We start from the raw sequence: 24,321 nt of genomic DNA on the forward strand, positions 1-24,321 counted from the left end.
TCTCAAAATTTTGTTAAGCAAGAGGAAAGACTATCTAAACATAGTTGCGGATTAATACAGTTCACAGTGAGAATAAAAACTTTCACTGTTCTTTTCTTTAGTAAAGTAAAATGGATTTCATTCAAAGATGCAAAATTAAATACATTAAAAAATTCATTTGCTTGTAGTGTGGTACTCAGGGACACTGCACATTAACTTATGCCACAGTCTTGTGCTTGCCAGATGTACAACTTAAAACACATGGTGCTTCACTGGGCCATCCCACCAATGTTACATACATTAAAACAAATTGAAAGTTGCAGAGATATTAATAGGTCTGACATGAGTGAGAGAGAAAGAGTTTAAAAAAATACAGATCTTATGTTGGGGTCACATTAGTGCAAGAAAGGGCATGGGTTAGAAAACAGTTGTGACTGGGGAAGGGAAGCTTGATAAACTGTGGGTCAAATGGTCTTTTGCTAAACTTGTGTAGGTGGTTTGAACACAAATGAATAAACAGTTATATTCGAAACAATAACTACCATGAGACAACAAATGAAGAACATTATTTCCAAAAAAGTTAGCATCTTAAATAAAATTCTACGTGTCTTTCAACATTTTGTAGCTCATGTTTTCAATGGCGAGACCAATAACAAGGATATGCAATCATCAACTGCTCCACAAAACAAATTATGTATACAAATAACTATTTATTGAATATTAGAGAACATGCCCTCCTCATAGACACTGGATAAAGAAGTCTGATATGAAACAGGACTCAATCATTTCATTTATTTTGCAGCAAGATTCAAGGTAAAAACAAGGACTGCAGATGCTGGAAACCAGATTCATGAAGGGCTTTTGCCTGAAACGTCGATTTTCCTGCTCCTCAGATGCTGCCTAACTGCTGTGCTTTTCCAGCACCACTCTAATCCAGAGCAAGATTAAAGGGCCATTATAGTATGAGTATTTTCCTAAGTGGTTCCTAACTCAGACAGATGAAACTGTTTTAACTTTCATACAACAGCCTTTCTTTTCGCACATTAGTCCCAAAACCTCTGGGTGAATTAACCACTAAGTCTTTCTACATATTTTTCATTTATTTGTAGAACAATTCTACTTAACAAGAACTACAACCAGTTCTTCTCAAAAAATGAGAAAATACAGATGGAACAGCACATTGGAGGGTAATTATATTTATTTGCCAGATTTGTTTCTAATTTATAAGAAACGTATGCCTTCTTAGCGACATGAAGATTTATTTTACTTTTTGCAAAAGTTCTTTTAAAAAAAGTCTCAAGAATATAACTGCCATACACAATAGGGATATTGTTATATGCAAGATATTTTACATTTTTAAGGGCTGCAGTATATTAGAGGCTTATATGAGAGTTTATATTCATTTTTCACCATACACAAATACCAATTATCACTGACAATTCTTTCAAAGCAAGGTTTAAAATGTTGTCACTGCTACCTTGTCAAAACTCTGACAAATATAGCTCACCATACAGCAGCAACAAGTTGGGAAAGGGCTAATCTTAGAGATGAATGCGCTTTCTTAAATCAATATACACTGTGTGTAAACAACACCTAGTAACTTAATAAAAGCAGCACAGGAAACAGACACTGACAACAGATTCTTCTAAAATACTGCATGAGTTTCTAGCCAATGGTAAGCCCTTTTTAGTGGCCAGTACAAGTTCAAATTGAACTGAGATGAGCCACCTATCAGGAAACCAACAGTATTTTCAATTCTGTCACAAGGCAGAGAAAGCCGAAAGAATCTTATCCTGTTCTTTTAAATTCAAGCCAGGCATTCTTCTCCTTAAATACACTGGAGTCAGGAGGAAATGAAAAGCGATCCTTCCTGAGTTCATGTGGCACTAGAGGTTCCTGCATGTCTCGCTCAATTGCCGGTTGGTTGTGAACTATTATTTCCTGTCAACTCTTTCTTAATAGTGTGAGACAGGGATAATTAGTGTTGTCCAAAAGAAATAGAAAAAAACCTGTAGAATTCTTAACTAACACAAAAAAGGCTTGTGGCCATGATTCTCAATGAGTAAATGTGGGCACAGTTATCTTAAAGCAAGCAGTCCATAATCTACCTCCATAGTCCCATCAACATGGGAGACCCATAATGTGACGGGCCTTGTAAGTTAATATTAGGTCATATTATCTGTAAATATGCACAGGCAGATTCCACTGCCTTGCAGCATTAATTGTTGGTCTCTAGCCGTCAATGAATATTGATTTGATTTGTAGCAATAGCACTAAGGTAAATAAAAGACAGCAGCACTCAGTGCTCACAGGTCTTTGTTTCAGGAGCCACACCACAACCAAATTAAATGTAAACATATCATAATTAGTTTCCCTTTTCAACTTAAGGCCTCTCATGTAAACAAAACACATTCTTCAACTTTAAAAATGGAGTAGGATATTGAAGGTAGTAGTAGTTAACCTGGTATACTGATTCTGCAACATTTTTGCATACTCTTGACATTATTATCAACAGTCAATACTAGAGCTTGATGTGTGGCAGAAGTTAATCTTTTTGAGCTATTAGGAATGGTTACAACAGAATGCAAATTAACAATTGACTTTTAAAAATTCATTTGTGGTACATGGGCTTCACTGGCTGAGCCAACATTTATTGCCCGCCCCTAGCTGCCCTCGAAAAGATAGTGGCGAGCTGCCTTCTTGAATCTTTGCAATCCATGTGAAATAGGCATACCCACAATGCTAGGAATGTGACGCAGCGACAATGAAGGAATAGTGATATATTTCCAAGTCAGAATGGTGAATGGCTTGGAGGGGAACTTGAAGATGGTGGTGTTCCCATCTATCTGCTACCCTTGTCCTTCCAGATGGAAGTGAAGTGGTTGTAAGTTTGGCAGGTGCTGTCTCAGGATCTTTGGTGAATTTCTGCAATGCATCTGGCAGATAGTACACACTACTGCAGTGGAGTAAGTGGATATTTATGGACGTGGTGCCAACCAAACAGGCTGCTTTGTCCTGGATGGTGGATATTTGATGGATTTAACTCCAAATTGAAAAGTCAGTAAAACCAGAATAGATTTTTAGTCACTAGTGTCACGCTTGAAAATTGGTATAACGAGGTGTCAACACTTTCAGCTTCAATTATTAAAGTTTTCCTGGAAAATGAAAATTCAGCCTCCGCAGTTTGGTTTTCAATCATCCCCTTTCTAGGAGCCATGCCTGCTACAAAAATCTAATCAAGTCACACTTTTCATTTTTCCCAAGAGTATTGAGAACAACTGGTGTCTTGTAAAGTAGTGGGCAATTTCATAGTCAGTGGACTCAGTTCAAGGTAGCCCATGACTTAGAATTAGCTTAGACCCTACTGTACATTCTAATCCAGATTCAGCTATTAGTTATTTCAATATGGCAAATACACAGACAGCACAAGAGTCATACTGTGGAACAGATTTATTATTAAACTCAAGACTAGGGAAAGTTTGAACTTCAGTTTACAAATTAAAATAATATTTTTAATCCCAAAGGGAAATTTACGATGAGTTCAGAAATTAATTAGTAACTTTCAATACAATAAATATAAATACTAAGAGAAACTACAAATGTTGGGAATATTAAATTAAAACACAAAATTATCCTAGCCAGTTCTTATCCATGCAGAAACTATGTTAAATCTTTTCAGCTCTGATAAACATACATCTTAATGCCAGAAGCAATTATTTTTAATTCTACATCTACCTACTGACCCTATACATGCTTTTATCTTTTCTGCTTTGATTTGAAATACAAGAGTAGAAATGAGAATATATGTCTGTGAAGGCTTCATTGCCAATCCTCAAGTGGGAATTGTTCCGGGGAAGCATTAAGCAGAGATGAGCCATTTCTTTACAGTAAAGTAAAAATAGAAAGGAACAGCTCCGAGCAAGTACACAATAACATTGGCAGAGATCTCAGTACAGCAGACTCCAACCTACAGAGATGGGGGGACAAAAAAGGTTTGTTTAAAAAAGCTTAAAACAATGATATTGATAACAGAGAAGGGAGTGAAAGAGGTGTGTATTCTTAATATATTGAATTAAACATTCTGGTCATTCCATATTGTGTAGCCTAATGTTTATGATTTGTAGGATTATACTTTGATATTTCAGATTAGGTTTTCAGAGAATTTGTTCACACATTAGCTATCTCAGACTCATCTCGATTTTTCTTCTATTTTATTGGATCTTTGGACCTGCTGACTCAATCTCAAAGAGGCCAATTTTTGCTTCAATCACACCGAATATTAGTTCACAACTATTGCCAAATTTGAGCTAAGACTGCCACCTGCAGGCTTTAAAACAATCTACAGTACTACATAATTGAAAAACAATTGCAAACACTTAAAAATGAAATGTGAATCTAACTGGAAAATGAATAATGAAATTTAGATTATTCACAACTAAGTTTGTGTTAGCAAATATATCCCAAGGTGGATGCACATTAGGCAATTGTTTGTATTGAAAATTCACCAAAACCTTACTCCACGAGACCTTCCACTGTTTTCAAAAGCTTCAAAATTACGTATGTACATCTGCTGCGAATTACAGACTTTCCATGATTTGTTTTTCGAACTACAAACCTATGAGCGAGGAACAAGAGTAGGCCACTCAGCCTGCTCTGCCATTCAATAAGATCATAGCCAATACAATTTTAACTTCAACACTACATTCCTGTACATCCCCAATAATGTTTTATCACCCATGGTAATCAAGGATTTAACTTCCACTGTCTTAAAAGCATTTAAAGATTCTGCATCCTCCACTTTTTGAGGAAGGGAATTCCAAAGGCTTTCAACCCTTTGAGAAAAAAAAATTCCTCACTTTAGTAAATGGGAACTTCATTATTTTTAAACTGTGACCACTAGTGCTAGATTTTCCCACAAGTGGAAACATGCTTTGAACATCCATTTGGTCAAGTCCCCTCAGGATCTTATATTTTTCAATTAAGTCACCTCTGACTCTTCTGAACTCCACATTTTTCCACACTGCATCCATTTGCTAGATCTTTGCTCACTCAACCTATCTATATCCCTTTGTAGGCTCCTTATGTGCCTCTTCACAACTTACTTTCCTACCCACCTTTGTGTCATCAGCCAATTTAGCTACCATACCTTCAATCCCTTCATCCAAATCATTCTTACAAATTGCAAATAGTCAAGGCCCCAACACAGACCCCTATGTCACACAGTTGTCACATCCTACTCTTTGCTTCCTGTTAGCAAGGCAATCTTCTAACCATGCCAATGTTACTGCTGAACACACAACTTGGCTATCTTATGAAGATTTTAAGGTAAAAGGGCATTTTGACTTGTATTATTTTCATACCACATGAATAAATTAACAACTAATTACCAGGGTAGACTGTTTACAGTGGAGTGTCCTGAAATTAGACGTCAATATAGATGTTTTGTCACAAAAATTAATATGGTTTGCTTGGGTAGGGTAGAAATGGTAGAACAGTTTTCTCATTTTCCACCTACAACCAAGACATGCACTTGAAAAAGAATTAAAAAGCATTGTGAAGCATCATTGGACTTGAAACATTAATTATGTTTCTCTCCCCACAGATATATCCAGGCCTGAGAATTGTTTTAGGACTTTGTTTTATTTTAGATATCCATGTCCACTGTATTTTGGTTGTATGAAAGTATTTTAACCCCAGAGTGCGAAGTCTGAACTGACAGATTGTCTCATACATTTTTAAAAAACGTTTATTGCTCAACACCAGAAATATATTCACAACCACACCACTCATACATGCATATTGACATATATACAAGAAAGGATGACGATTACAAAAGAGTTAGCACGCACTCAAGTTTGTTAAGTTCAAAAATTCATTGCGACACTTGCCTCTCAAGATGAAACCTTAAAATATTACAGGCCTTTGATTCCTTTTTGGTACAATGAAGACAGAGTCTGGTGGTTGAAGAAAATAGATTTACCTAGTTTATTGCATGAAGCAGCAGAATTCTCTGACTTCACTCCAATCAGGGTTAACCTGAAACACTGCAGCAAAAATTTATATCAAACAGATTGATATAAGTTAACATGAATTCTCTGCCTTACAGATAGTTCTTGGGCAGAGACCAACACGTCTATTGGTCTCAAACTTTCTCACTGCTTCATTGTTTCAAAATTCCTCATTGGAAGCCTGATTTCTATTAAGTGACCAAAATACCAGTTTATCAGTCCTCACAAATGGCTTCTAACAACTTTACAAACAATAAGTTCCAAATTTCATCTATTCACATATTACCACGACTCTTTCTCCCATACCCAATCTTTGGAATTCCACTTCAAGGCCAAAATGTCTTTGAGTCCACAGTGAGCCAGTTTCTGTAATTATTTGGAAAAGGGTGCCTGTTACATAGTAACAACTTCTCAATGGAGATATCCTGAAGGATTGTTTGCATTTTAGTATCTTGTCCAGCCATGAAGGCTACCACTGTGGAAAGTCACCTGACCTCACAACTCAATTTTGCGTAAAAAATGCCCATTCTTCATGAATCCTTGACTGCATATCATGTGAGACAAAGTTACAACATCCATTTTGCAGATTACAGGTGTTATCACATAACAGACATGTTTTGCCCTGTATTATTCCATACAAATATTAAAATCCAAAGTTAATCACTTGCATGGAATTGATTCCTACTTATGATTCCTACTTACTTGGTGCATTGCTTCTTCTTGACAAAAAAAGCTTTGGCATTACAGCATCCAATTTGTTGCAAACGGCAACATATAAAATGTCATTGCCTCAAGATGTTTTTTCAACATAGTCACCCTTTCATTCAGAGTCTTCCCCTCAGATAAAAGGAACATCTACCAGTGATTAAACCAAGCTCTAATTCTTCAAAGTACTGAAGATAAAAAAAACAGACCAAATAAATAAGAGAAGGATATGTATCTTGGGATTGCCTGGAATAGTAGAAGAAATGACCTGCTGAAGAAGACTATAGGTGAAAAGAAAGTATCGTTATCTCAGCCTGATGAACATGTAAAATATACAATTTGGAAAAAAGTGGCTAATGTAATATTAATCACATTAACTACTTCCAAAATGAAATGAACAATATCTGGTCAGAAACGAGTTTGAATACTCATGAGAACATCAACTGCACCTTCCCTACTGAACTAGGCAAATCTCATCCACATCAAACAACCACCCACACTGAATACTAGGAGTGGATAACTATTCAGATATTTTATTTGCTTTGTTTTGGTGTTTAAGGAAAAAATAATCAGGAACTTGAGTTAGGTTCATGAGGAGGTATCAACCAATTTCTTCTTTATTTTTTTTCCCCACATTCAACCTTTTCCTGACTCTCCATGAATCAGCAAATAAGACTTCAAAATCCCTTAACAGTTCTCATTGTTAAATCTTTCCATACCCTTTTCCATTTGTTAAGTTATGATCCCAGCTGACAGTACTACTGGACGAGTCAGATCCCAAAATGAAAATGGCTTGAAAGATCACATGCTTCGTTTTAGTTAATGAGGTGGTTATTCACTGAAACGTTTTCATGCAAAGCTGCAGAAGCTCATTCCACAAAAGATGAAAATCAAAGAGAATTATCTAGATGTAGAACAGTTAGGGGGGAAGAAAAACACCCAGCGAAACAAAGTTTCAACCTATTCTCAAACACCATCACCATGCAGCAATTCAAATCTGGAGAAATTTCTGCTATGTATCAAATCTTTTAGTTTGACATAGCTGATTCCTTCCTAAGAATAGATCTTATGAATACTCATAAAATGACTTTATCAGCTTTTTTAGTAACCTGCAGATTTCAAACCAAACATTCCTGGTCTCTGGAAGTTGCACATACTAAAAATTTCTACTGAATTAAATGTGTTTTTACTGAACTGTTCAATGCTCCTTTCTTAGGATAGAGTCAATATTTGCTTCTGACCCCACTTAGGCCTTCTCCAAACTGCTCAAAATATGCTCTGAGTTTTCTAAGATAGAATTAATCCTCCAGTATGCTCAACCAAAAACAAACTAATAGCCCTCAGTGTTTACACTCACTGTTGTAAACCAGCACAATGCAAACAATCTTCCACTAATACTGCTGAGCTATCCACCTCTCTGACATACTGGATTAGATTACTGGTCAAGTTATTGTTATTGTTATTATGATTATTATTATTATTATTATTTTAGAGCCCCTTCAAAAATCAATCCAATCCCAGATGTCACTATTTTAAATCCCAAACCCTAAAAATGTTATTAGATGCCAACACACATTTTATATGTGTGTTTTTTTTTGCTTCCCTAAGTTTTAGCTTACTCCATCTATTTCTCTAACTTACGTCCCCCTTTATAGCCAGTAAAGGGGTCTTTACCTTTATAGCCGGTAAACCTCTACCCTCTGACACTCTCTTATAAAAATACCTTACATTGATTCTTGACTTTCAATTATTGACTTTCAGCAGGATGTTACTCATGCCCGCCTACACACTAACATCACAGAGGTGTAATGAGTGGAGAGTGTCAAGCTCCTGGGAATGGTCATCAACAGCAAGTTTTCTTGGACTTTCATGTGGATGCACTGGTTATAAAGGTCCAACAATGTCTCTTCTTCCTCAGGCAGCTGAGGAAATTTGGCACGACAGCAAATACCCTTGCCAACTTTTATAGGTGTGCCATCAAGAGCATTATGTCTGGATGTATCACTACCTGGTATGGCAACTGTACCATTCAAGATTGGAGAGAGTGGTGAACTCGGCCCAGATAATCACAAAGGCCAACCTACCATCTATAGAATCCATCTACCAGGCCTGCTGTCAAGGAAAGGCCATCAGCATTCTCAAAGGTCCATCCTACCCTGGCAATGTGTTTCTACAACATATACCATCAGGGAGAAGGTACAGAAGCCTACACACACACACACACACACACACACACACACACACACACACACACACACACACCAGCCGGTTTCGGAACAGTTTCTACCCTACTGTTGGTAGAATATTGAATGGACTCACAAACTCTTAACATTAACCTGTACCTGTGTTTTTGTTTTTTGCCACTGTTTACCTATTATTTACTTATCTATGCTACTTAACTCTGTGATCCACCTGTATTGATCGCAAGACAAAGCTTCTCACTGAGCCTTGGTACAAGTGACAATAAATTCAATTCAATCCAATTCAATTCTCCTGCCTTTAAAAATCTATGAAAATCGACAGCCTAAAAGCTCAAACCACAAGATTCTTTAAGTTTCCTGCTTATTACTGTGCATATTCTTGAACTTCAGAAAATATTTAACAACTGCACAAATGTCTTAAAGAACTGTTACATCTATATCTTGAAATCAATGTCTCATATAAAATTAATTCAAGTACTTGAAGCTGTCCACAATGATGGTTGTTAGCAAAAATCCAAACATGTTAGGATTCTACAAGTATATTTTTGCAGAAATCAATTACTGTGGAAAAAAAGGTGAAGTTATGAGTGATACAGTGGCTGACGGCATTAATATTATGCTCAAAGCTTCTCAAACTTGCATATCATTCCTGCTAATTTCCAAATCTCTCGTGCAAGACTCCTTATATCATCACCCACAAATTTATTCCTTTTCTTACTGCAAAGTTTTTGGATTGCTGAACTTATTTTTCTTTCCTTTGGCCTTGCGAACAGAAAAATTAGTTTCTTGTGATGAAAAGAAAACAATTAGATAAGAAATATAATGACAGTATTAATAGCATAGATCTTGACTTGATTTCTCAATACAAGAAAGCATTGACCTAGATTTTGCAGTCAGTGGTAATGGACAACACTTGTGCTAACATTTGCCACAGACCCTGACAAAAGCTGTCTATTAGGATTTAGCAGGGTTTAAAGATTGAAACATCCACTATCAGTGACATCATCATACACGATGAAGCCAATCAGAAGAACTCCTACAGACAGCACAGCCAGAAATTAAAAAAGCACAGATTATAATAAGTAAAGGGAATTCACATGGAATTAAGATTAAAGATTAATTATCATAGATAAACAAACAGAAGTGGTATGATTTTTAATGTTCTTGTCACTCTGCACATCAAAAGTTAGTTTTCAAGGCTCAGCACGACATAAGATTTAGCATGCCATGAAACACTTAGTTACACGTCACTCAACAAAGTTCAAGCTTTACAAAGATTTTCAACAATAGTATGTAAAAACTTTAAGTTCATATCAAATTACTGATTTCGTTGTGACTGTATCTGTGAAGATTGCAACACAGCATTCTTGTGGATAAGTATGGTATCTCTGACAGCAGTGACCATGGTTCTATATTTACATGAGCACATAATGGATGCCAGAAATTGCAGTCAGCTTTACATCTTAATGGCAGCAACCGCAAATTCTTAACCATTGTACATTGCAATACACAACTATTATCATCCTTTCACTTACACAAAATATTTTACCAAATGAGGACCCTTTAAAAATAAGTATAGTTTAGAAAACTAAATTGATGCTTTATTCAAACTGTATGCAGCAATTCCATAAAACATTAATTAAAAGTAAAAAAAAAGCTCCTCATAGCTTCCAAAGTTTAAGATAATTTTTAGTTAAAATAGCCAAGTAAACGTACTATACTTTGATGAAGCGAAGCACAATGCTCATAAGATCAAGTCTTACTTTAAGAGAAAAATGACAAGAATATTGGATCTTAAAACAACTCTATCCTATTTCAAATAGCATTAACTCCTACACTACTATCTGCTGAGTTTAATGGCAACAATGATAACATTTCTGACCTTTTTTTCATCTTCACCGTTTCACATCCATTTAAATGGTTTCCTAAGTGTCTCTATCAAAGGCTCAATTGTTACTAAATTAGCAATCTAGGAATAGTCAGCTACTGCACTTCAATAAAATTATTCTATACATCATCTTCATTCAATTAAAGAATATATGCGAAAATTTATCCTCCATCTAAATCCTTCATTTATTCACAGAATTTGATTGGAAATAAAATGTTGACGATTTATAGGTAATGTGCAACAATCTGGAGTATACATTACTTAAAACCTTAGGCACTGTATTTTTACTGTTATTTTCAAATTCTTTTGTAGTCAGTAGGTTGGAGTGACTTAATCTGCAGTACATAAGCAATTGCTTCCATCTGCACTCCCAGAGATTAATAAACTTGATAACAATTCAACAGCCTTCTCTATGTCTGATGCATTCTCTGTGTATAAGCCACCCCAACTATTTAGTCATTGTACCTTCTCTGGATCTTAACTAATTCAGCCAAAACTGACAAACCGGCCATGATTTTGGTGCTGTGGAAATGTCAAAAGGCTTCAATATTCATTGCACATTTAAGAATGGCACTCAAGTTGGCTTTTGGATGATTGATGGTGCTGAATATTCCTATCCCAAAAGAGTCACTGTCCATGAGAAGTATGAGAGAGAGCAGCATAAGTTGGGAAAGAAAAGTTTGAACACTCAACTAAACATGTTTAAACATGGAAAATTGTTACTTGAAAGGGTAATGCAAACCCAGAAAAGGAAGGAAACTGGAAGGCAAAAAAAAAAAATCAGCTCTACCACATCTAGCAATAACGACTAGACAGACTTGTTGGAATGATTTTACTGAAAATAATACTGGTCATTAGATTACAAGAATACCTAATAAATACTTCAGTTTTTAACTCAAGAATTAATCACTTCAGGTCATAAAACACTTCAATTTGGCATCCATTAAAATGATTTTCCAAGGGATGAGGTTTACCACTTATACGGTCCTGGAAGAGCAAAGCAGTTCAGGCAGCATTCAAGGAGCTTCGAAACCGACGTTTTGGGCAAAAGCCCTCTGATGAAGGGCTTTTGCCCGAAACGTCGATTTCGAAGCTCCTTGGATGCTGCCTGAACTGCTGTGCTCTTCCAGCACCACTTATCCAAAATCTGGTTTCCAGCATCTGCAGTCATTGTTTTTACCTCACTTGTACAGTCCCACTGGTTGTTTCTACAACAGAGGTCCTGAACAAATCCCATTGCACAACTAAGTGAATCCCTGTGGTTAAATAACTGCAGCAAACAGTATAATTAAGCTCGTGTTAATTTAGCTTAAAAAAGCCTGTAGAAGCCTTTTTAGTGTCATTGTTTTAAGCACTTCCAATTTTCAGATGGAAGTATTTTTGTCCTTCCCAATCTTCTGTCAGATTCAAATCTAGATTCCTGTTTCACCTTCTAAAGAATCAATCTTTCTAACCAAATAAAACTATTGAAGGGTTGCTGAAAAGTTTGCAAAATGTTTTCATCCTGAACACCTTGTCAGGCTTCATTTAAAATTCCCCTACTATACATGTTCAAATAGTTTGTAAATCAACTTATCGATAATCTCTATTCGGGATGCTATAGGAATACAGCTCAAGTTACTTTAATATTTCCTTTTGTAAGGCAGAAGGCAATTTCTAGTAAACATTTCAGAAAACAGATTAAAAACAAAATGGTTACAAAGTTTTTTGAGACAGTTGTGGAAACTATTCTCTAACTTTTACCAATAGGATACAAATCATTTTACATGACAACCCTCGTCAAATGCAACCTATTCAGTTTTACCTACTGAATATGAATATTTGTGTGAGATGCCTTATACATACAAAGAACATACAATACAGACAACACCCTAGTACAGAATTATGGAATATTGGTAGCGATTTTAAAGCAGTAGCTTAACTGGAGGATTTGGATAAAGTAAACAACAAATAAAAGTGAGGAATTTAAAATCTACTCAAATTGTTGATATACCATTAGATTTTCATGCTGGTGCCATTCATTGGATGGCACCTTGAGCCAGAAGCTCCAGGTTCGAGACCCACGTTGGAATGCTCAAAGAAGAATTATTCATAAAGTGGCCAAAAAAGGTTGGGTATGAGCGCTTAAGTCTTCCAACATACCTTAATGACAGGCAGCAATAGCAGTCGTGATTCTTAGTCAGCCACATGCTAGAAGGAAGTTTGGAACCTCAAACATCTCTATGCATAGCTGGGCTACAACAAACTTGTAAAAAAGGTGCATGCTGCCACAACTATTCAGACTCCAAGTGAACGCATTGCACCACCACCAATACCGTTTAAGAGTTCCTTTCCTATACCAGTGTACCCCATGTAATAAAATGACATCACAAATTTACTAAAGCAGAATTACTTCAGTTAAACTCACAACTGATCGCTAAGGAAGTTATTCAAGTTGTAGTTAATTTCATTTGACCCAGCAACAAGAAAGTTAGCTGCAGCTTTTCCGATTTGTGTGTCATAAAAGAGAAGTGACTGTGCAAAGACATCTATTTTTGTATGAGGCAAGTGTTACAGCTTGCCTGAACATCAGAAGAATTATATGCTCACACTCTTTTACAAAGAAAAATATTTTCAAAATCAGCAGGCTTTCTTTGGAAGAGATTAGTTGATTGTCAGATGACCATTTAGATCAAAATAACAAATCTGAACAACATTCGATAAAGCCTGCAGGTGCAATTTGAGAGGTATTTGTTTCTCCAGTAATGCAAATAAGAACACAAAATTTAAAATTTCCTCCCATTGTACTGCAGCCAAATGCAAAATTGTTACTTAATTTCAGCTTTGATCATTCTTTTTGTTTTAACTATGACAACTAGTTTTACAGAAGACAAATAATGGCTACTGCATTTAAAACCAGATACAAAAATAAAGGCATAAAATTGTAGGTAGTGGGCAGATTGCATACATCATGTCCAATCTGCAGTGTCTAAATTACTGTTCAAAGGTTGACAATATCCCCTGTCAAAGTGGCTTTCAAAGCTCAAACATTTCTGTTCTCGCTGCACTTATATCTCTTCCTTACTGCTTTGTTCTGTTTTGGTTCATGGCCTTGCAAGGTCTGGTTCAGTATAAGTGCCAGTAATAGCTAAGTGGTAGTAGTCGAATCTCTGAGCTAGGGGTTCAAATCTCATTCCATGGAACTGAATCTACAAATCTCAAGCAGTGCTCCAGTACAGTACTGCAAAGGCGCTGCACTATTGAAAAAGTCATTTTGCATGTGTTGCTAAACCATCTGCCCTCTCAGGTGGGCTTAAAAGATATTCTAGCACTATTTGAAGAGGGACAGCTAAGCTGCGTGCAGAATGCCTGTTCACATATTTTACATTTACAACAGTGACTACACTTCAGAATCAGATTAGAGTGGTCTGGAAAAGCACAGCAGGTCAGGCAGCATCTGAGGAGCATGAAAACCGACATTTCAGGCAAAAGCCCTTCATCCCACTCTAACCTAGACTCTGATCTCCAGCATCTGCAGTCCTCACTTTTGCCACACTACAGAAGTAGCTCAGTGGCTGTAACCTGCTGTCGCACATCCTGAGGTCACAAGAAGTCCAAACAAATGTTAGTCTTTCTTCTTTTTATTCATGAATAAAGCCAAGATCACATCAAGATTTGTTATAATCTGTACATTGACTTTTGCACAGTTATTAGAAATATTGATTTAACACTTTCTTTGTAGCCCAAGAATCTTCATGATACGCACTTGTGCAGTGGACAAAGACAGGAAGCTTGGACCCTCCTGGTCCTTGTATAATGTACAAAAGAGTATTCATCTTTTTAGGAGTCTTGGTATAGGCTGAAATTATGTTGGCTAAAAATGCTGAGCAGCTCCTCTGCTCTATCCTGTTGTAGGAAGGCATTGAGCAGGACAATGAATTAAAGACAGACTTCTCTTAGTAACCCCCAACTGAAGAACTGAATTTTACAAAAATAGAACATACTGCTGTATATGTTAGAAGGAAATGTGCAATGAGGAAGATCAAATTTAGATAGTCTTGCAGTGAAATGAATAATAATGTGATTGTACGTTTATGCTTTCACTAGGTAAGGTTATTCTAATAAACATTGGTGGATGCAAATTAAATGAAATAACTTAATCATTTATCCATTTTAAAGGTGCTTAATGCACCTGCCTTTACATGTATTTACTGAACCTATTTCATCATGTTACAAACTAAGAAAAACATTGGATAATCATACATCAATCTGCTTAACTAAACTGAAATGAATTGCTACATGTCATACAATTCAACCCTACAAAATGCAGGATAGTTCTATGCTCATGCAGGATGAAATTTCACTGAACAAGTTCAAATCACTAAAACTGCTCTCCCAGTAATACTTTGTATAGTTGCTGAAATTGACACGACTGACAAGTGGGAGGCTTTCAAAACTGTGATAACCAGAGTTCAGAGGCATTATATTCTTAATAGAGTTAAAGGTAAGATTAGGGAACAATGGATGAATAAAGATACTGAGAATAAGAAAATAATTAAATATTATATACAAACAACTGGGATCAAATGCAAATCTTGAAGAGTCTAGAGTGTATTAGGGCACTCTTAAGAAGAAAACCAGGAAGGCAAAAATGGAATATGAGATAGCCTTGGCAGATAAGGTTAAGGATAATCCGAAGAGATTCTAGAGGTATATTAAGAGCAATTAGACAGAGAGTAGGGCCTCATAAAGATCAACAGGTCATCTTTGTGTTGAACCTCAGGAGATGGAAGAGATAGTAAATGAATATTTTGCATCAGTTTTTACTGTAGAGAAAGATATGGAGGCTAGAGAACTCAAAGAAATAAATACTGATGTTTTGAAAACAGTTCACATTAGAGAAGAGGGACTGCAGGAGATCTTAGAAAACGTCAAGGTGGATAAATCTCTGGGGTCTGACCAAGTGTATACCAGGAGAGGAAATTAGAAGAAATGGGAAGTTAGAAGAAATTGCAGGGCCCCTAGCAGAAATATTTATATTATTTATAGCCACGGGCGAGATGCTGGAGGACTGGAGGATGGCGAATGCTGCACCTTTATTTAAGAAAGGCTGTAAGGAGAAACCTAAAAACTATAGACCTGTGAGTCTGTCATCGGTGGTGGGTAAGGTAAAGGAGGTGATTCTGAAAGATAGCATTTACATGCATTCGGAGAGGCAAGGAATGATTAGGGATAGTCAGCATGGTTTTATGAGGGAACTCATATCTCACAAACTTGATTTAATTTTTTGAGGAAGTAAAAATATTGATGAGGGCAGAGTGGTAGATGGTTGTTTACTTGGACTTTAGTAAAGGCTTTGATAGGATTCCACGTGGCAGACCAATTAGTCAAGTTAGATCACATGGTATTCAAGGTGAGCTTGCTAAATGAATACGAAATTGGCCATACGGTATGAGTCAGAGGGTGGTACTGAAGGGTTTTTTTTTCAGATTGTAGGCCTCTGACCAGCGGTGTTCCACAGGGATTGGCACTGGTCCACTTTTGTTTGTCATTTATAATAAATGACTTGGATGAGAATAAAGGAGGTGTGGTTGGTAAGTTTGTAGATAACACTAAAATTGGTGGTATAATGGGCAATGAAGAAGGTTATCTAAGCTTACAAAGAGATATTGATCAATTGGATCAATGGGCTGAGGTCAGGCAGAATGGACTTTAACTTGGATAAATGCAAGGTATTGTATTTTGGTAATACAACAGCAAGAATCAACGTTTCGCATAAGCCCTTCTTCAGGAATGAGGAAAGTGTGTCCAGCAGGCTAAGATAAAAGGTAGGGAGAAGGGACTTGGGGGAGGGGCGTTGGAAATGCGCCAGGTGGAAGGAGGTCAAGGTGAGGGTGATAGGCCAGAGTGGGGTGGGGGCAGAGAGGTCAGGAAGAAGATTGCAGGTTAGGAAGGCGGTGCTGAGTTCGAGGGATTTGACTGAGATAAGGTGGGGGTGTTGAGCCACGGGGTGATTGGGTTGGTTGGTACAGGTGTCCCAGAGGTGTTCTCTGAAACGTTCCGCAAGTAGGCGGCCTGTCTCCCCAATATAGAGGAGGCCACATCGGGTGCAGCGGATGCAATAAATGATGTGTGTGGAGGTGCAGGTGAATTTGTGGCGGATATGGAAGTACTTTCACATCCGCCACAAATTCACCTGCACCTCCACACACATCATTTATTGCATCCGCTGCACCCGATGTGGCCTTCTCTATATTGGGGAGACAGGCCGCCTACTTGCGGAATGTTTCAGAGAACACCTCTGGGACACCCGGACCAACCAACCCAACCACCCCGTTGCTCAACACTTCAACTCCCCCTCCCACTCCACCAAGGACATGCAGGTCCTTGGACTCCTCCATCACCAGACCATAGCAACACGACGGTTGGAGGAAGAGCGCCTCATCTTCCGCCTAGGAACCCTCCAACCACAAGGGATGAACTCAGATTTTTCCAGTTTCCTCATTTCCCCTCCCCCCACTTTATCTCAGTCAAATCCCTCGAACTCAGCACCGCCTTCCTAACCTGCAATCTTCTTCCTAACCTCTCCGCCCCCACTCCACTCCAGTCTATCACCCTCACCTTGACCTCCTTCCACCTGTCGCATTTCCAATGCCCCTCCCCCAAGTCCCTCCTCCCTACCTTTTATCTTAGCCTGCTGGACACACTTTCCTCATTCCTGAAGAAGAGCTTATGCCCGAAACTTCGATTCTCCTGTTCCTTGGATGCTGCCTGACCTGCTGCGCTTTTCCAGCAAAACATTTTCAGCTCTGATCTCCAGCATCTGCAGTCCTCACTTTCTCCTAAAACAACAGCAAGACTTATATAATTAATTGCCCCTGTTATAGAATAAAGAGACCTAGGGGTTCAGGTGCATTACTCTTTGAAATTTGTGTCACATTTATACAGGATGGTTAAGAAAGCATTTTGTATGCTTACCTTCATTGGTTAAACCTTTGAGTATAGGAGTTGGGACATCATGTTGAGATTGTACAAGACGTTGGTGAGGCCCCTTTTGGTGTACAGTTCTAGTTGCCCTGTTATAGGAAGGCTATGATTAAACTGGAGGGGGTTCAGAAAAGACTTACCATGATGTTGCTGGAATGGAGGGTTTGAGATATAAAAACAGGCTGGGACTTTTCCCCACTGGAACTCAGGAGGTTGAGGGGTGACCTTATAGAAACTTATAAAATCATGAGAAGACACAGATAAGGTGAATAGTAAAGGTCATTTACCTAAGGTGGAGGAGTTCAAAACAAGACAGCATACTTTTAAGATGAGAGGACAAAAGTTTAAAAAGGACAAAGGGCAACGTTATTTTTACACAGAGTGTGTGGACTGAACTGCCAGAAGAAGTGGCAGATGCAGGTATGGTTACAACATTTAAAAGACATTTGGATAAGTACATGTATAGGAAAGGCTTGGAGGGATATGGGCCAAACACAGGCAGATGGGACTAATTTAGTTTAGGAATGTGGTTGGTGTGGACTAGTTGGACCAAAACGTCTGTTTCCATGCTATATGACTCTATCAGTTTATGACCTCCACATGAGAAGACCTCTGATTATTTACGATGTCGAACTGTAACTTTTATCAATTAAACAAGAAATTCCTAGCAGATCAAAGTGTTCAACCAAAACATTTTGCTGAATAACCCCAACATTTGGCTTAATAATGTAAAGTCAACCAAAAAAAGACACATCTTAACACATAAATTATCTAAAGACGTGCAAATGTGAGGTAAGTTTACAGACAGTATCTCCAAGTCTTGCATTTAATAGCGCATTTTAAATCTTGCAGAAAATCCCAAGCAATTCACATAAAGGAGGTACAGTAGTTTATTGGTTATACAGACAAATAATCTAAGGTCATGAGTTCAATTCCCATTATGACAAATTGTAGCAATGAATGCAATAAATCTGGCAATTTGTACCCTGACACCAGAAAGAAAAATGACAATGAAAGCTGCCAGTGTGTTATAAAAACACAGCTGGCACACTAATTCCTTCAGGGAGGGAAAACTGCCACTCACTCTTACCCAACTGTGAATCTAGTCTCACACCACATGTTTGACTCTTAATACCCTTAGGGAACGATGATAAATCATGGCTTGTCAATGTTGCCACATTCCCAGAATAAATAAAATCAAATATATAATGAATTACTTTGAAAGCACATGACTGTTGTTATGGTCAACAGGTCAATCAATTGCGTGTATAGCAAGATCCATGGGATCTTTACCATTCACAGAGGAAGACTGGCTCTCTAGTTAAAGATGCATGTGAAGGATGGTGCCCCTTACAACGCAGAAACAGTTCAACACTGTAGTAGATAGTCAATTTAGATTATGTGCTCAAAGGTTAGATAATCTCTTGACTCAGAAATATTTATATTTCAAACAGATACAAATTGACAAAGGTCACCTCCTCCAAATTATAAATCGCATAAAAAACGTTTATAACTTTGACCATTTATGAGCTTATTTAAAAAGCGTACAAGTAAAACTCCGGGGTTCTGAAAAAAGCATCTAATCAGTCCTTAGAACACAAGCAGACTGCATGTTTGCAACTAATGAAAAGCACTTATTGTGAATGAATCATCTGATTTAGGCTCCATTACACCTTCACTTCTCTTCTGAGAATGCTCTTAGCAGCTGCAAATATGGATGGTATTTAGTAAGATTTCTGATTGTAAAAAGTATTTAATTAGATTAGGTTATATTAGATTCGATTCCCTACAGTTTGGAAACAGGCCCTTCAGCCCAACCAGTTCAAACCGACCCTCCGAAGAGTAACCCATCCTACTGACCCATTTCACTCTGACTAATGCACCTAACACTATGGGCAATTTAGCATGGCCAATTCACTTGCCCTGCACATCTTTGAACTGTGGGAGCACCCAGAGGAAACCCACGCAAACATGGGGAGAATGTGCAAACTCCACACAATCACCCGAGGCTGGAATCGAATCTGGGACCCTGGTGCTATAACGCAACAGTACTTAACCACTGAACCACTGTGCTGACCCAATTGGTCTTTATTTCTTTTTCAAATTCTAACAATAAATGTCTCACCATATTAGTACCAAATTGGATCACTTCCAACATCAAAAAGAGGTTTTCGCTCAGGTATACAGCACAACAATACACTGCATAAGATACAAGATTATCAAGAAGACTGCAGATACAAATTTGGAATGTATTTAACCTTGATGGATTGCCGAAACAACTCTGAATTCCTCAATACTGCCTTGTGCTTAAGTGAAATTTCTAACTGATTCAAAGTAGTCCTTTTCAAAGAATCTTGTGTGCATAAAACTAAATTTATATTGCAATGAAGGGCTTTTGCCCGAAACGTCGATTTCGCTGCTCGTTGGATGCTGCCTGAACTGCTGTGCCCTTCCAGCACCACTAATCCAGTACTGATGGAAATGGCATATTTCAGGTTAAATGAATGTTCATCATGCTTTTTTCAATACTTTAGATGAAAAGAACATCGAGGTATTCACCCAATTTCTGTTCAATATTTCTCCCTAAAATACTAACAAACAGAAATGAATTGGTTGTTCTCTACATTTACTGCTTGTGGTGCATGTACAAACATTGCACCAAAAGCAACAGTGACTGTACCTTAAAGGTAATTCATTGGGTAGTGACATATTTCTGTGAAGCATTGATCAAGATCTATATAAATGCAACTTCTCGCATTCTTACTTTGGTTTAACTTTTAAAAGTTTGCAGAAGTGATGCAGTTTTTTAAGCAGGATAAAAGTGAGATGAGATAATCTACTGTTTTACTGAATAATAAAGGAGGTTCAAGGTGCAAAATGACCACTCACATCCTCATTCTTTGTTAACTGTTGATGTTATACTACAACAATTTGTCATGTTGATGTTAAAATAAAAGCCTTACTAATATGTTGTTTTACTGGTGCTTTGATTAAATGCTCATGTAACATTTCCAACCAGTCAAGTTTAATGCTTAACAGATCTCACCTTCCTGTGATGAGATGAGCGGAGGCATGTACTCTGGAATATATTCCTTCTCATCAGCAAGACTCTTGGTTCCAGGCTGTGGGAATTGAAGTACATTGTTTTTGCTGACAGGAAATGCTGGGATTTGGTGTGCAAATCCAATGGGCTCGAGGTTGTGAATATAGTCTTCAAGTTCTGAAAGGCTGATTCCCATTAATTTAAACGCCTGGCCGAGATCATCCAAAACAGGATCCGTCCGGCCATCTGGCAAAGCATAAAGAAAGTTTAATGGCATGGTTAAGTATTATTGGAAAGCAGAAGTAAATAATCAGTTTCTAAGTACAATATTAACACTTTTACAGTTTCATTCAGGCCAATCTGTTCATTTGTTTTTTTTGTTGTAGGTGACAGCAACCTAAAGCAATCTAATTGTCAATTTACCCTCCTCCCTTTTCGGAAGGAACTGAACTTCTTCTAGCGGCTTTCCTGTTGTTGTGTAGGAAAAAATTAATACCGTCAATGCCAGAAAAGCAGTGGTAAATCAACACACAATTATTTATGTATCCAGTTTTGCCACTTTTCAAAAGTACAGTAACAGTTCAGTCTGTCACCTTTGATCAGTCATTATTTATCATTAATGTCTTGTAGACTGTAGCATTCTTAGAACATAAATTGAAAGAACTAATCAACTGCAGAATTTATTGTGGTGGCAGAATGAAAGTAACGAGACAGTTGCAATTGAATTTGAATGACTAAGTATTGTTAAATTGTAGAAAAAGTGTCTGCATTAATATAAATTTGGCTTTATATACATTATTGGAAAATATATCAATTACCGCAGATGTCAAAATAATTAGATTTTATCAGGTGATATCATTATGTGTCAGGTTCCACAGCAAAATTCTGAACTTACTCCAATATCTATCCCATTCTCTCCGTGGAAGGCTGTTCCCAATACAAACCCTCACTTAACTTCTCAATAAAATGAATTTAAATGAAGCTGAATTAGTGATTAGCCCATTGTTGATGATCATTCTTAGGGAGTATACTAGTGGTATTGTCACTGGACGATTAATTCAGAGACCCAGCTAATGTCCTACAAACCTGGCTCCAAATCTCACCATGGCAGTGGTGGAATTTGAATTCAATAAAAATCTAGGATTAAGACTCTAATGATGACCAATGCTCTTGCCGATTGGTGGGAAAAATCCATCTGATTCACTAGTACCCTTCAAGGAAGGAAATCGGCCATCTCTACCGGGTCTAGCCTTTGTGTGTCTGCAGACCCACAGCAACATGGCTGACCAACAAATGCCCTCTGGGAAATTAGAATGGGCAATAGATACTGGCCTGGCCAGAGACATCCAATGAATTTTAAAAATTATCACTTTTCAGCATTAATATTCCCTCAGCAATCACTAAATGTTCTCAAACTAAACTTTGATATTTTTCAGCAAGAGCAAAGTTATTTATTTTGCCTATACTACTGCAAAAATATAACATTTTCAGTGTTGGCTTAATTAGGAAATACTTAAGCCTTAATGTGTAATACACTTCTGTCAACCAAGAACCTGCATTGTTATCATGACACTGCAGTGAACAGCACACCAGAACTGTGGTGTGTACATAGTCCAAACTTTTAATTAGCAGTTGGAATTATAGAATCCCGACAATGTGGAAGCAAGCCACTTAGCCCATCCAGTCCACACCAACCCTTTGAAGGGCATCCCACCCGGTCCCAGCAAACTCCCTTATCCTGTCATAGAATCACAGAGATGTACAGCATGGAAGCAGACCCTTCGGTCCAACCCGTCCATACCGACCAGATATCCCAATCCAATCGAGTCCCACCTGCCAGCACCCGGCCCATATCCCTCCAAACCCTTCCTATTCATATACCCATCCAAACGCCTCTCAAATGTTGCAATTCTACCAGCCTCCACCACTTCCTCTGGCAGCTCATTCCATACACGTACCACCCTCTACATGAAAAAGTTGCCCCTTAGGTCTCTTTTATATCTTTCCCCTCTCACCCTAAACCTATGCCCTCTAGTTCTGGAATCCCCAACCCCAGGGAAAAGACTTTGTCTATTTACCCTATCCATGCCCTTCATAATTTTGTAAACCTCTCTAAGGTCACCCCTCAGCCTCCGACCCTCCAGGGAAAACAGCCCCAGCCTGTTCAGTCTCTCCCTATAGCTCAAATCCTCCAACCCTGGCAATATCCTTGTAAATCTTTTCTGAACCCTTTCAAGTTTCACAACATCTTTCCAATAGGAAGGAGACCAGAATTGCACACAATATTCCAACAGTGGCCTAACCAATGTCCTGTACAGCCGCAACATGACTTCCCAACTTCTGTACCTAATACTCTGACCAATAAAGGAAAGCATACCAAACGCCTTCTTCACTATCCTATCTACCTACGACTCAACTTCAAGGAGCTATGAACCTGCACTCTTTGTTCAGCAACACTCCCTAGGACCTTACCATTAAGTGTATACGTCCTGCTAAGATTTCCTTTCTCAAAATGCAGCACCTCACATTTATCTGAATTAAACTCCATCTGCCACTTCTCAGCCCATTGGCCAATCTGGTCAAGATGCTGTTGTAATCTGAGGTAACCCTCTTCACTGTCCACTACATCTCCAATTTTGGTGTCATCTGCAAACTTACTAACTGTACCTCTTATGCTTGCATCTAAATCATTTATGTAAATGACAAAAAAGTAGAGGACCCAGCACTGATCCTTGTGGCACTCCATTGGTCACAGGTCTCCAGTCTGAAAAAGAACCCTCCATCACCATCCTCTGTCTTCTACCTTTGAGCCAGTTCTGTATCCAAATGGCTAGTTCTCCCTGTATTCCATGAGATCTAACCTTGCTAATCAGTCTCCCATGCGGAACCTTGTTGAACACCTTACTGAAGTCCAATACATCATATTACCACTCTGCAGACATCAATCCTCTTTGTTACTTCAAACAAGTTTGTGAGACATGATTTCCCACGCACAAAGCCATGTTGACTATCCCTATCAGTCCTTGCCTTTCCAAATACATGTACACCCTGTCCCTCAGGATTCCCTCCAACAACTTACCCACCACCAACATCAGGCTCACTGGTCTATAGTTCCCTGGCTTGTCCTTACCACCCTTTTTAAACAGTGGCACCACGTTAGCCAACCTCCAGTCTTCCAGCACATCACCTGTGACTATTGATGATACAAATATCTCAGCAAGAGGCCCAGCAATCACCTCTCTAGCTTCCCACAGAGTTCTAGGTTACACCTGATCAGGTGCTGGGGATGTATCCACTTTTATGCATTTCAAGACATCCAGCACTTCCTCCTCTGTAATATGGTCATTTTGCAAGATGTCACCATCTATTTCCCTAAGGTCTATGTCTTCCATATCCTTTTCCACAGTAAATACTGATGCAAAGTACTTGTTTAATATCTCCCCCATCTCTTGTGGCTACATATAAAGGCCGCCCTGCTGATCTTTGAAGGGCCCTATTCACTCCCTAGTTACCCTTTTGTCCTTAATGTAT

General features: G+C 38.1%; 1 protein-coding gene across 1 annotated transcript in view; it reads right to left on the reverse strand.

Annotated features, from left to right (window-relative positions):
• The window catches only part of taf3 (TAF3 RNA polymerase II, TATA box binding protein (TBP)-associated facto), a 200,044-nt gene that overhangs the window by 150,054 nt on the left and 25,669 nt on the right, over positions 1-24,321 (reverse strand). Inside the window, exon 2 of the mRNA XM_072562997.1 lies at positions 20,794-21,036. Coding sequence (XP_072419098.1) covers positions 20,794-21,036 — 243 coding nt within the window. The remainder of the gene's footprint in view (positions 1-20,793; positions 21,037-24,321) is intronic.

This window comes from Chiloscyllium punctatum, chromosome 44, assembly GCF_047496795.1.
Source record: "Chiloscyllium punctatum isolate Juve2018m chromosome 44, sChiPun1.3, whole genome shotgun sequence".
Lineage (NCBI taxonomy): Eukaryota > Metazoa > Chordata > Chondrichthyes > Orectolobiformes > Hemiscylliidae > Chiloscyllium > Chiloscyllium punctatum.